The following is a 15,001-nucleotide window of genomic DNA, read 5'->3' on the forward strand; positions in this document are numbered from 1 at the left end:
AGTGAAGAGCACTGAAAATGGGATGGGAGGGCCATCCCTGTGGCTTGAGCTGTTTTAGAAAAGGAAAGGGAAATGGGACTTGATATACTGCCTCTCTGTGGTATTTTGCAACTACATTCAAAGCGGTTTTCATATATACAGGTACTTATCTGTTAAGGATGCCTGAATGAGAACATCTCTGAAAACTATGTAGAGCTAATTACCCCAGTGTAATTACTGTAATTCACTCAGTGCATCCATTTTGTTTTAGCTTTGTGAATGTTTTTTTCTTTGCATCAATTTGGAAAAGAAAGGGCTGGATATTTAAAAGCACTTAATCATATAGTGGCAGGCACTATACACATAAGCGCCCTATCCATTAATATTTTTACAGCCCACCTAGTCACTATCCAGATAAAACTGGAGTGGAGCAAGGGCAAAGCAAAAATATTTCACCTAACTACAGATAGTTGGCAGTATTCAGCCACTATACCCCTCCTTCTATATAGTACTCCAAAAGCTGGGTGTCAATTTGACACGTAATTTCATGCCACAACAGCAGTTATGCACCAAAATAGGGTGTGAAACAGCAGGTACGTGTTGCAGCAAGTAACTGTAGGGGAAGGTTGTTCAAGTGGGAAGGGCATTGGTGGGCCAGGGGTGTGTCACCAGGAACACATGCAACTTATAGAGTACTGTTGCAGGATGCCACGTTAGGCGCACATTTATGCCTGCTGTTGACTTGGCATAAGTGGGTGCACATAAACGTTGGCATGTAATTGCTGACTTACGTTAGTATTTTATCATGACTGTGAAAGATGTACTGAAGACGCGAGTGTGTCAGTATTCTTTCCAGAGGTGGATCAAAGACATAATGTGGAACAGGATCAAATCATCAGTAGTTTTTGATATCATAAGAAAGTTAATCTAGTGACCCCTGATAGAGGCATATGTTTATGCCGAAACACAGCTGTGTCTGGTCCTGATTGAATGCTGGTAATAAAGTGTTTCCTGGTTCCCATATCTCCTTGTGGACTCCACTTTTCTTTTTTTTTTTTTTTTGTCTTGTGGCTCATCTCATTCGGGGAGGACGTTTTCCTTCTTTTTTTTTTCTTTTTGGTACACAATTTGCCATTATAGAATGCTAGCAGCTTAATGCTCAGATTTTTGGCACCTAGCTTTTAACATGCTTTATAGAATTGTGCTCTATCTGTTTTGCTATGCCGATAAATTTAGGCCAACAAAAAGGCTGTCCTAACAACCCACATAGCTATATGAATAGCAGCTGAATATTACTGTTTTCTGTGGAGCCAGTAGCAGTCATCACTCTCTATGTAAATCTGTGCCATTCACTATCTAGATAGCCACACTGAATATACGGAGCATAGTGAAACACCATGGCTGTGCTTAAAATTACATTAACACCCAGATTCTATATATGGCGCCCAAATTTGTGTGCCGAAATTTGCAAATGAATCAAAAATGCACGTGCAAATTAATTAGCTGACAGGCCATTAACTAACAATAAACTGATGTTAATCAATTATTGCAGTTAATTGGCATTAATTAGATTTTACACATGCATCTTCCTGCATACTATTCTGTAACCCCACACGCCTAACTCCCCTAACGTGCATCTCAAGAGGGGGCATGGCCAGGGGCATGGTAGGGGCATTCCAACAATGTGTGTGTGGAGTTATAGAATATCGCCATTCTCACACCCAAATGCCAAGAGCTGGGCGCTGGCATTTACACCAGGTTTCAGCTGGCATAAATGCCAGCACCCAAATTTGGCCATGGGAATGGGTTCTAAGTGCTATTCTATAAAGAGCACTCAACTTGCAGCACTCTTTTGTAGGACGGTGTTCCATGCCGATTTTTTCCGGTGCCCAAATTTGAGCACCATTTACAGAATCCAGTCCTGACTGTGGGATTTTAATATTGACCCAAAATGTATTTGGGCTATGGTGTTCCATGCTGAAGCAGCCAATATTTGTGACCTGCTGAGCAAAAGGGTACCGAAAGTGGGGGGTTACAAATAATAGAGATAAAGGCTATAAAAGTTTAGAGGGGCAACTTTCATTTTTTGAAGTTTTGTATATTATAGGGCTAGTAACAGAGGCGGCTGACCATTTGGGCAACTGGGCAGTGCCCGAGGGCCCAGAGGCTCTAGGGGACCCAGGGGCTCTGCTCAGTTGCCCACCACAGCCACTGCTGCACACTACAGCCCTCACGGGCCCTGGTGGTCTATGGCCGCTGCCACTATACTCTCCAGTGCCACCGTGTTTTTTAAAAAATGGCTGCCGATATTCCCTAAGGCAGTCTTGTGAGACTGTCGAAACCCACAAGACTATCGCAGGCAGTCTCGGCAGCCATTTTGAAAACACAGCACACAACTTTGATGCTTTTTCATGTTCTACAGCCTAAAAACTGCAGGTACTTAAAGTGAAGAATGTGATTTCTGGAGTTAATTTCTTTTTTATTGATAAACATTTCTCATTTTTTAAAGATGTAATTAGTCCATACCTGAAGCTGAAATTTTGCAGGATTATGCAATTGGTATCCCTCTATCTTGCGGTATAAATAAGTCGCATATCCTACTTTTGATACCTTTTTGCTCAGTGGGTCACATTTGTTTACAGTCGTAGTGGAGCAACAAGGATATACAAAACAAAGCAAGAGATGCTCAGCAGTAATTTATCAGGAACTGGCTGTGAAGGATGAACCAGTCTTGAAGATTCAGTTTCAGTTTATATTGCTTTGTCACTACCCTGAGCTGTAAGCAAATTCCCCATCTATCAGCCTGGCTACAGTCTTTTCCTACTGCATGCAAATTTTACAGTGACTGTGAAGGATATTATCTTTGTTATCTTGGAAAGGTGGTAGGGTGGAATTTGAATCTGGATCTTCCAGTCCCAAACTGTTGTTCTAATCAGTGCAGCCAACTTGGAGCGCGTTTTCCTGGCTATGTTCTTACATGAATACAGCTTTCTGCTTTCCTTCTCTCATCTTTACCTTTCTGAATTTTATCATCAGTTAAAGGCTTTCTCATATGTGTCTTTATTTGTTGTACCTGCTGTGTTTCTAAATGGTTTTATTTCCCTGTACTAGCATGACTTCTGCTCTCTTCTCTCCTTTTTAGCTCAGTATTGCACCCTGCCCCTTTACCTCCACCCAGTTTCTGTAGCTGATCACAAAGCTAGCTAAAGCCAGTGCAAGGATCACAGATTTGCAGAGGGATTGATCACATGCTTGTTGCAGGTGTATTATTTTCAGCTTGTTTTTCTTGTTTATCCCTCCAGATCAGTCTAGATGCTTGGGTTTACAGAGCCCTACCATCAGATGAAGGCTGAGAATCACTATTTTGATGACATGATCTCCCTATATATGGTCCTGTACAGACCACAGCCAGCCTGTATTTCTCAGTCTGCAGCAGGTGGTGGTGAAATATCCCTCTGCAGACCAGAACTGATCCAAGTTAGTCTGCGTCAGGTACTGGGCCAAGGTTGTCCTTTTGTGTAGAAAGTAAGGGCCCCAAGTTGATGTAATATATATATTAAAAAGAGAGAGAGAGAAGGACATACAGGGACAAGATGGCTGGATTTGGCTGGGCAATTTCCTAGAGCCCGGGAGCGCAAACCCCAGTGGTACTAGGTCCTTCCTTCACTCCAGTAACTGGTTGGAGGATATTGCCTGTGGTGCCCTCTGTCCCCCTCCTGTACTCTTGGGAGGAAACCAAAGTAGATTTCCCTTATGGCTGGCTAATTTTTAAAAAAGAAAAAGAAAACAGATGCTGTCTAATGCCAGAGACTGTGGGGAGCAAGGTGGAGGGGGAAGGATAGTCAGACCAGAGTTCACTGGTGTGGGCAACAGAGTTAATGGCAGCACAAGGCATGGCTGTGCAGCCTACTGCACCATTTCTCGTTCAGATCAAATGGCCCAATACTGCGTGTGTGAGGAGGAGCGTCGAACAAAGAGTGTTTTTGATGTTTTAATGGGAATGACCACTATGTTGTCTGGGTCAGCCCAGGAGCCCTTTGATGTAGAGGACCCCCCCCCCCCCAGTAATGAGTCCAGTGGGTGCACACAGTATAAACTTATTTGTGGTAGCCAACTCTGGCAAGGATCCTGGGAAGAGGATGAGTTTTACCCAGAGATTGCACTCCTTATGCACATGGCCTTCTATCTAAAAAAAAGAGCCTGCTGATAACAGCACCTATGAGCATCCAGCCTTCAGATGTGCAACCTAGGGAAATCCCTTGTGCCATGAAGAGGCTTAAGTTGGCCATGGAAGAACTGGATAATTCAGGTTTCCTGGACTCATTAGACTCACTGGTATGACTTGGGAAGGCATCTAGAGACCTGTCCAGGTAAGGACACAATGGTGGTCCACATTTTTCATAGTTATAAGTTGGTGTTCCTGATATTGCATGTGTTTTCAGTGCTGATAATTAGTGAGGAGCATCTGGTGAAGGCGGAGCCACAGAGGACCCCTTTGCTGAAAAAGATCAGGAAGCCAAACCAAGTCCTTCCCTGTCCACAGAATGATTAAAAACATTATCACAGAAATTATATCATGAACCAGTATGGCCGCCTGGACCCCTAGCTCTGCTTGATTCACTAAAAAAGAACAAGTTTGCTGAGCACCCCAGGTCCATTTTCACACTCCCCCTTGAGAATCCTTAGGTCTCTACCTATCCAGCCATAAGCAGTGATGACCAGGAAGAAGAAACAGTCCAATAAGAGTTCTCCTATTCGGGCAGCTCGCAGAGAGCAGGGAATTGTCAAACACGGTGTCAGAGGAAATCATGTGTTTGAGTGCTGAAAATGGAAGCAATCAGGAAGTTACCATGAGGGTGGTTATAGAGGAGCCAGTTCCCCATTTAAAGATCTGAGAAAAGACATTGCAGCCTTCCTTGGTGAAATGACTAGACTGGTAGCTAATTTGCAAGTCTACATTGTAGAACTGAGATGGATAGTGGAAGAGGCAGACATCCACATCAATGAACAGGGAGAGACCTTTGCTGCATAGGGGAGCCAAGTAGTGGACCTAATGAGACAAAATGGTGAGTTATATGAAGGATTGAAAATGTGGAGAATTGAAGAAATGGAGAACAGATCCACACTTCTGTCCAGCACTTGTATAATCTTATCCAGGCTTCAGCAAAGAACATGGCAATGGTAGTGCAGTATACCAACTGCTGTGGCTCAAAAACTGGTTAGAAGATGTGGCTTTGAAAATATCACTTAGTAAACTTCCCAGGATCTTTAAGTGGCTTTACCCTTCCAGGGGGAATTGAGGTCCAGTCTAGCTTAGTGGTTGTGAAATGCCAACCTGATGTGTAGAATGGGCTCTAGTAACAACAGATGTGTGTCTGAGCAATTTGTGGACCCATTGTCTGAGCGAGGTGGCCTAGGGTCAGTGGTCATCAGAGGAAGTGATGTGGTTCATCAGTTGCCTGGAGGTGAGTGTCCGGACCGTGCAGGTCTTTTTCTGCCGTCATCTACTATGTTACTATGTTACTTCAGGGGTGCTTCCCACTCATACAGAACAAAGCTGTTTGAATTTTGTCAGACAACATGATGGCAGTGGCATATGTCAATCATCAAGGCAGCATCAGGAGTCAGTATGAAGCAGAGAAAGTGAGTTCACTTCTGAACTGGGCACTTGGTGGCACTGTCAATGTCCCATGTAGCATGGGTAGAGAATGTACTAGCAGATTTTCTGAACAGGAACACACTAGACCCAGGAGAGTGGAGGTTAGCAGACACAGCCTTTGAAATCATCATCCAGGCATGGGGATCCCCAGTCTTGGACTTGATGGCAAATGGTAAAAATGTCAAAGTACCCAGGTTTTTCTGCTACAGAAAAGAATATCAGTTAGAAGGGATTCATATTGTGGTGCAAGCCTTTGGAAGGTCTGCTGTACTGTATGCTTTTTCCCATAGTGGTTAGAGTGCTTCAAAAAGTGAAGAGTCATGTGTGTTCAGTGGTATTAATGGCGCCAAACTGATCCAGAAGTCTGTGGTATGGGGACCTCATGAGACTGAAAGTGGGGAACCCATTGCTGTTCTTGGAATCAAAGGGCCTGTTGCAAAACAGGAAGAAATCATCTTCTCAGGCATTTGTCCAAGTGGAAAGGATTGTTAAGACATGGGGCAAGGAACTAATATCAGTCTGCTTCAGTCTTTTGGACATTTTGGCCTTTCTGCAAGATGGGGTCAATAGGGGTTTAGCTCTAAACTTCCTGAGGTTCATCTATTACAAGGGGCCAGTGCTTGGTCATCCCATGGCAGCCCATTCAGATATGGCAGTTTCTAAGGGGCCTAAGGCATCTGCCCCCCCTCACAACCTAGTTATTCTTCCTTGGGATCTTAATCTTGTTTTTACAACACTGGCCATAGCATCCCTTGAGCTGCTGTGGGAGACATCCTTGAAGAATGTTACCGTGAAGACAATGAGTTTGATATTCAAAAAGGTTTAACCAGGCAAGAAAAGCAATATTCATTCCACTAACAAAGTTAAGTGAGCAGATAAAGTTAGGACAGCTGAAAGATGTCCTAACTTTATCAACCGAGTCTCAATATTGGCTGGTGCCCAGTTAACTTCTGGGTTGCCACACAAACCTGGATATCTAGTGCCGCAGGCTGGACACTGGACACACTCTAGCATTGAATATCCTTGGATAATTCAGCCCTCAGCTTTGAGCAGTTTACAAGCCACTTACTGCCGTGGGCTGACTATCAACCCCAGTGTTTCTAGTTCAGCTAGAAGGATATTACAGATTCAGATTCTTTTGTGTTAGGAGCTTTTCCTAGTGATGACCAAGGAGAGAGTGATGACTTGGCTAGTTCCCTCATTTCATAAAAATGTTATGTCTTCCTTTCACATGAATCAGTCAGTCTCTCTGCCTGTACTTCTGGTGGTGGACAGTTGCAGTTCCTTGGGGAGGATCTGCGCTAACTGGATGGGTCTTGAGAATTTATTTGAAGAGGCAGATTGGCCCTCCTGTTCATGTTGTTCAGTGGTTCTAGGAAGAGCAAGGCAATGTCTAAGTGTCAATGGCATGCTGTGTTAAGGAAGTAATTGCTTCAGTGTATGTGGTTCATGGGAGGATGGTGCTGTCAGGTTTGAGAGCTCACTGAACTAGGGCACAAGCTTTGTTATGGGCAGAGAACTGGCTGATTCTGCCACAAGTTATTTGTAGGATGGTCACTTGGTTATCTTTGCATTCCTTTGTTCAACATTACAGGTTGGATGTTCAGACTCAGCAGGACACAACCTTTGGAGCAAGCATGTTGGAAGCAGGCTTGTCTAGGTCTCACTCTCTGTAGATACTGCTTTGGTAAGTCACATGTATCTGGACTGGCCTAGAGGAACAAAGGAGAAATTAGATCTTACCTGCTAATTTTCCTTCCTTGAGTCTCTCTAGACTAGTCCAGAACCTGTCCTTGGGCTGCACATCCTGCAAATATTTGAAATGGTTTGTGAGTTGCTTTTTTCAGTTGTTGTGAAGTAGAGGGGTTTTAGTCTTGCTGGCCTCAAGTGATGGAGTGGTACCTTAGATGGCTATTACTCAGTGGGCTATTTTATGAGTCAGTTCCTTTGCCCTATTGTTCCTTTATGGCTCAGTGGTTCCTTTGCCCTCTTGTTTTTTTTTTTTGTGAGGGAATATGCTATGTTGCTTTGTTACAGAAATACTGGTTGGCTGTGGACTGCATAGGACTTTATGTAGAGTGATGTCATCAAACCAGTGGTTTCTGGTCATCATTTGCCAGTAGAAGAACGTAAACCCATGCATCTGGACTAATCTGGAGGTACACAAGGAGTGAACATTAGCAAGAAAAGTTTAATTTCTCCTTACTAGTCCTGTAAATATCAATTTCAAACAAAGGATCATGTATACAAGCAACTTGTGAGATATATCAGTACAAACCTTGGTACATCAGAACACATTCCATCTTACTGCAACTTGTATGTCTGTACATGTAGGTGATGAAACCTTAGACAAATAATACCATTTAGAGTCAGTGGAATCGCTATATGTGACCTGCTGAACGAAAATGTACTAAAAGTGGGGCATGTGACCTATTTGGTTACCATATGGCTCCAGAAAAAAAGAGGACAGATTGAGCCACTCCAAATTTTACTTCCATTGAAAGCAATGGAAATAATGATCAGTAACCTCCAGTTCCTATAGACACCATTCCACTCGGGATTTCAGGATATCCCTAAGGACCATATGTGAGAATTTTACATACAGTTAGGGGATATCTTGAAAGTCTGAGTGGATGGCTGCCAATCCTGCTCTCCTGTCACAGAAACCAATATGTGTGCTGACTGTTCCAAAGCCTTCACTGGCTACCCATCAAAGCATGAATATCCTTCAAGATATGCGCTCTGACCTATAGTATAATCTTTTTTTTTTTTTGTTACATTTGTACCCCGCGCTTTCCCACTCATGGCAAGCTCAATGCGGCTTACATGGGGCAATGGAGGGTTAAGCGACTTGCCCAGAATCACAAGGAGCTGCCTGTGCCTGAAGTGGGAATCGAACTCAGTTCCCCAGGACCAAAGTCCACCACCCTAACCACTAGGCCACTCCTCCACTCCAGTCTTGTACCTAAATACATGTCAAACCTTATAGACTTACTCATACGCAATGCTACCAAAAGCGCAAGAACCTACCTCACCTTACACTTTCACAGATGTCAAGGCCTAAAATACAAATCTTCATACTCATCCAGCTTCACATACATTTGCTCCAAGATATGGAACACAATACCGAGAACCTTGGACACACAAATGACTACATAAATTTTCTAAAACACCTGAAAGCCCACTTCTTTAGAAAATTCTTCTTCAACGAACCCACATAGTTCAACATGAACCCTAACCAACCCACCAAGATGTTCGACCACTGGCTGAAACCAAATAAGACATGCGTCATCTCCAAGCAGCAATGTAACATGTGTAACAGAAGTAAACTGTAAGCCACATTGAACCGACAACTTGATTGGAATATGTGGCGTACAAATGCAGAAATAAGTAAATAAACAAATAAATACTTGCTTAAATTGCATTGACCAGGGCAAACCCGAATATTCAGCGGCACTTAACTAGATCATGCCACTGAGTATCCAGGCATTGCTGCAGCAGTCCGGGAATGAAGACTGGATAGAACCAGGAGTTACCTTGTTAATGGTGATTTGCAGTCCACTCACCAGGTAACTATCCGGATAAAGTTAGGACAGTATAATACCCGAATATTCAGTGCCAGTATGCAGGTATGTCCCAGCACTAAATATCTGGATATAAAACATGCTGATTGCTGTGGGCAGTATATTGCCCCTAACATTTTTAAATGGAGGGCGCATGACAGGAGTTGCACGACCTATAGACCATGGTTTAGGAGTGTGAATGTCTTCCTCTTGGTTCTTTGGTTGTACCCAGGAACAACTCAGCATCCAACTGTTGCAGGGTCCCTGGCTCCTTCCAGGTGGCCTAGAAGAGAGCAGTGCTCCTGGGCCATCCAGATGTCCTGCTCGCAGACAGCTGGAGAGCAATCACATATTCCTGTCCTGCACCTTACCTAATAGATTTCTCTGTATGCATCATGTCCCAGCACATCATTAGCACAGTCTAGTGAGATCCAAATAACCCACATTGCCCCATTCCAGATAATAATATAATTAATTGTATTGCACCGTCAGCATAAACAGCACTGTGTAAACTACCTCACAGGAATACTGTCATCCTGCCCCCAACAAGGTTCTGCCAGGGTAAATTATTAGTACAAGAAGGTTAAATAATTTGTACAGGGTCACAGAAAAGACTGGCAATGAGTCTTCAGGTTCCCAGCTCCTATGTGTTTGTGTACAGTGCTAATATTGTATTAGCGCCAAGGGTGGACTGACTATCAGAATAATAGGGCAGTACTCGAGAGCCCACTCTCTCTTAGCTTCCATCTAGTTTAATTTCTTTTAAAAGGTGGTTAGGCCCATGACCCTTAGTGCCCAGGGGCCCAGATCACTGTCAGTCCACCCATGGTTAGCATTATAGAAATGATAAATAATAGTAATAGTGTCCTGAAAACTTTTCAACTGGAGGTTAAATGCTCTCACTTTGTCTATGGTCATACTGCATCATGTCTCCCATGATACTCAGCTGCAGAAAAGAACATCAGTCGGCAGGAATAGATGCTGTAGTGTAAGGGCCTTGGGATGCTAAAAGACCAAAAAGCTCCCAGCTCAGACCTTGAACTTAACTAAAACACTAAGAACATTCACTGCCTAGCAATGCCTGCTGTACACGCCAGGCTTCTGGACCATTCTAGCTCATCGCTGAATCTAGTTTGGTTTTCTCTTTCAGCCTCCCACCACAAAACCTGACCCCAAACCTGCCAAGAAATCTACCAAGGAAATATCCTTGCTGGACCTGGATGACTGTAAGTAGCTCACTGGAACTGTTAGCTAACAGAGAGAATAGAAAATGGATTCCAGGCTAGACAAAAGGGGGCATTTTTGATATGATGTCTAAATTCGATTTTGGACATTTTGCAAAAAAACGCCCAACTTTTTGTTTCAAAAATGTTCATTTGCTAGATGTTTTTGTGCTCAGCGCTTCTATCTTTTACCATTTTCGGAAAGAAAACAAAACATCCAAGGGAAAAATGCACAAAAACAAGCCATTGGGATGTATGGGGGGGGGGGGGCAGCATTCTTAACAGACTGACCACACAGACATCTCAGCAGAGCACCCTAGAAGGTGCTGCAGTGGACTTCACATAAAAGGTTGCAGATACACATCTCACCGTTAGCTCCTTATATTATATGGGGAGCCCTCCAAAACCCACCAAAAACCTACTGTACCTAACTGTACACCACTACAATAGCCCTTATGCCTGCAGGTGTCACCTATATGTAGGTTCAGTATGTGTTTGGTGGGTTTTGGGGGGGCTGACACTTCCCACCATAAGTGTAACATTTATGGGTCTGGGTCCCCTTCTCCACAGTGCACTGCACCGACCACTAGACTAATCCAGGGACCTTCTTGCTGCCCTAATAGGACTGGCCATAACATCTGAAACTGTCAGACGCTGGTATGTTTCTTTCACATCTGTGGAGGTGGGAGGGGGTCAGTGACTACTGAGAGAGTAAGGGTGGGTCATTCCTTTATTCCTCCAGTGGTCATCTGGTCATTTAGGGCACTGTAGCTCAAAACTCCTTAGCTTTAGCCCTGGACCTTTTTTGTTTTGTTCCATTATGGAAGAAAAACATCCAAGTGTTAGGAATGCCCTAATCCCCCCCCCCCCAACACACGCCCCCCCCCCCCCAATATAAATTGCATAGATAAACATCTGCAAAATACGTTTTGAAAATACCAATTTGTATGTTTTGAGAAGAAATTCATGCAAATGCTGCTTTTTTTTTTGCAATTTATAAATTTTATTAAACAACCATGTCAACAGCATTCTGGAGCAAAGAGCTCCCACAACATTCAAAGGTACATTTAAGTAGACAAGTTCCATAAGTCATTCCCCCCCCCCCCCATACCCCCTCTCATCCCCCCCCATCCTCCCTCGCAAATGCTGCTTTGTGACACTTTTTGGGCATATTTTCTTGTGAAAATGAGCCCCATAGTGTGTGTTTTCAAGAGGAGTATACACAGGGACTCAGCATGGGTGGGACATAGCCAGGACTCTCACATTACTCATGTAACGTACACCAGGGGCGTATCTGTGTGGGGCCACAGGGGCCTGGGCCCCCTCAGATTTCGCCCTGGACCCCCCCTACCGCCGTCAACCCTCCCCCGCCGTCACCTACCCCCGCCGAGGTCCGCTTCCTCCTGCCTGCCGGTGCCTCTTACTTTAGCTGGCGGGGGACCCAACCCCCACCAGCCCAGCCAAGGTCTTGTTTAAGTTTTCTTCCTCGTGCTGTGCTGTTAAAAGCTGCATCCCTTCCCTTCCAGTTTCGGACGGAGTCTGACGTCGCAGCACATTGTACGTCGTCGTCGGCCGGGGGGGGGGGGCTATAATGTGCCCCCTCACACTAGCACCTGCCCCCCCCTACCGCTGAACCTCAGATATGCCCCTGACGTACACAATACTGTAAATTAAGTGCATCCGTGCCATAGTTAGGCGTGCACTTACATCAGCTCAGTGGCATTCCTAGGCTGGCTGATGCGCCCCCCCCCCCCCCGGGGAAATTACCCCCCCCCCCCGGGTGCAGCGCGAACCCCCCCCCCCCCCGGGTGCATTTTTACCTGCTGGGGGGTGCCACGCGCCTGTCTGCTCCAAGTCCGCTTGTTCCCTGCTGCTCCCTCTGCCCCGGAACAGGAAGTAACCTGTTCCGCGCAGAGAGAGCAGCGGGGAAGGAACGAGCAGACTCGGCCAACAGGCGCACGGCACCCCCCCAGCGCCGTGCACCCGGGGCGGACCGCCCCCACCCCCCCTTGGTATGCCACTGCACCAGCTGTATGGCTAGCGCAAGTGCAGATACCTAGATGTTAGGTGCATTGATACCGGGTTCCACTAGTATTCAATAATAAAACTTAGGTTCTTTTATAAAGTAGGCTGCTATCACATGGCCAAAATGGATGGTGATGGCCGCAGTCAGTGGCCAATACATATATGCACCATTGCTAACTATCTGTATTCATGTAAATGCTGAGATCACCATTTAAATTGCAATGCCGACTGACTTTGCTGAATATTACCTCCGAGGTAAGCACTGTTAGCCTGGCCTAGAAACGCTTCCAAAATGCTGATGGGGTCCATATTCAAAAACACTTCTCCAGATAACAGCACTTCCTATCTGGATAAATGCTGTTGACCGGGATATTCAGCACTCTCTAGATAATGTCTCTGAATATCATTAGACGGCTATTGCACTCCTCCCTCCTCCCCCCCTCATTCTGTAAAATGCTGGCTAAATTTAAGTGCCATTTGTGCACTAAAATGTATGGAATACTTCCATTCACGCAGGTAAATGTGCACTAACACACGTAAATGGCAGTGACACACCTAACCAGTATTCTACAATTACAAGCAACAAAGCCCGTTTCGTGAAAAATGAAACGGGCCCTAGGAAGGCTCTCGTCTAAGCGATTTCTCCTCTCTCCCCTGGCCCTCCCCTCCATGTCCAGCGATTCTCCCCTCTCATCCATGTCCAGCGATTCTCCTCTGCCCTGCCCTCCCCTCACATCCAATCCAATCCATGTCCAGCGATTCTCCTCTGCCCTTCCCTCCCCTCCATGTCCCGTGATTCTGCCCTCCCCTCCATGTCCAGCGATTCTCCCCTCCCATCCCATCCAATCCATGTCCAGCGATTTTCCTCTGCCCTGCTCTCCCATCCATCCATGTCCAGCAATTCTCCTCTGCCCTGCCCTGCCATCCGTGTTTCGCGATTCTCCCCTCTCATCCCATCCCATCCAGCGATTCTCCCCTTCTCTCCCCTCCCATCCATGTCCAGCGATTCTCCTCTGCCCTACCCTGCCCTCCCATCCATGTCCAGCGATTCTCCCCTCCCTTCCATGGCCAGTGACTCTCCCCTCCCATCCATATACCTATGATTCTCCCCTCCTCTGCCCTTTTCTCCTTCCTGCCACCCTGCCTTTAAGCTATTCATGTTACCTCAAGTCACAGCAGCAGCAGGCTCGGCTCATGTCACCTCCAGCCTTCCCTCTCAGTGTCCCACCCTCCTCTGACGTCATTTCGTCTTTCCGCAAGGGCGGGACACAGAGGGAAGGGAACGCTGGAGGCGAGCTGACATCAGCTCATTTGCATGCTGTTTTGAACCCAGCCAGCCATCCAGGGAGGCAGAGTGACCAATTATTATATAGAGATGTGCTAAAATGGTTTAGCACATAATTATCAGGGAGGCATTTGTAGGGGAGGGGCATGGGCGGACATAGGTGGCACTGATATTTGAGCATTGAACTTGCAGAATACTATGGAGTACATGTGTCAGTGTTGCATTTAGGTTCCAGCCATAGACCTAGTGTAAATGTAGGTGTATTGTTGCCAACTTATGCTAGTACTAGTAAAAAAAGCCCATTTCTGAAAGAAATGAAACGGGCGCTAGCAAGGTTTTCCTCGGAGTGTGTATGTTTGAGAAATTGTGTGTGAGAGTGACTGTGTGAGAGAGTGAATGTGCGAGTGTGTATGTGTGTGTGACAGAGAGAGAGTGAGACTGGGTGCAAGTGTGTCTGTGAGATTGAGAGTGTGTGCCAAACCCCTCCCTCCCTCCCTCCCTTTGAGTTCCAGGGTCGTCCCCTCCCTCCAAGTTCCAGGGTCCCCCTTCCCTCTCTCCTTCCCTCCTCCTTTCTCCCTCCAGTTCCAGGGTCCCCCCTCCCTCCCAGTTCCAGGGTCGTCGTCCCTCCCTTCCTCCCTCCTTTCCAGTTCCAGGCCCCCTCTCTACGAAGTTTGAAAGTCATCGTGACTTACCTCGTTGGGGTTACTGCAGCCGCCAGCAGCCGTAAAAGTTGTGCAGTCTTGGCCCTTTTCTCTCTCTCAGCTGTGGTCCGCCCTCATTTCCTGTTTCCGCAAGGGTGGGACCACAGCTGAGAGAGAGAAAAGGGCCTAGGCTGCACGCCTTTTACCGCTGCTGGCGGCAGCCGTAACACTGACTTGGTAAGCGAAGATGGAACGACCGGCATCGATACCTGAGCAGGAAGCGAGAGGGACGTGGGGTTGCGAAGGAGAGCGGCAGCGATGCAGAGTCCAAAGATAGCGAGACAGAGGCGACCACAGTAACATCTCCTGACATCAGGCACGCAGGCTTCTACTGTCGGAGAGTGACGTCAGGAGATGGTTACGAACGCAGGTAGCCTCATTTGAACGTTGGAGGAGCAAATTATTATATTTGATTCTGTAATAACATCTTGGTGCACAGATGCTATTATAGACTTAACATCAGCATACCTAATAGGAGGTGCACAGTAATAGAATCTCTCTATATGTAGTTGGGTGGGGCAGAGCATAGGTGGAGTCATAGCAGTCCCAGAACTTATCCAGATAGT

At 45.9% G+C, this 15,001-nt stretch overlaps 1 protein-coding gene across 1 annotated transcript in view; it reads left to right on the plus strand.

The window, feature by feature from the left end:
• The window catches only part of AP3B2 (adaptor related protein complex 3 subunit beta 2), a 217,595-nt gene that overhangs the window by 117,192 nt on the left and 85,402 nt on the right, over positions 1–15,001 (plus strand). The window contains exon 21 of the mRNA XM_030190380.1: positions 10,352–10,427. Coding sequence (XP_030046240.1) covers positions 10,352–10,427 — 76 coding nt within the window. The remainder of the gene's footprint in view (positions 1–10,351; positions 10,428–15,001) is intronic.

The sequence above is a fragment of the Microcaecilia unicolor genome, chromosome 1, assembly GCF_901765095.1.
Source record: "Microcaecilia unicolor chromosome 1, aMicUni1.1, whole genome shotgun sequence".
NCBI lineage: Eukaryota > Metazoa > Chordata > Amphibia > Gymnophiona > Siphonopidae > Microcaecilia > Microcaecilia unicolor.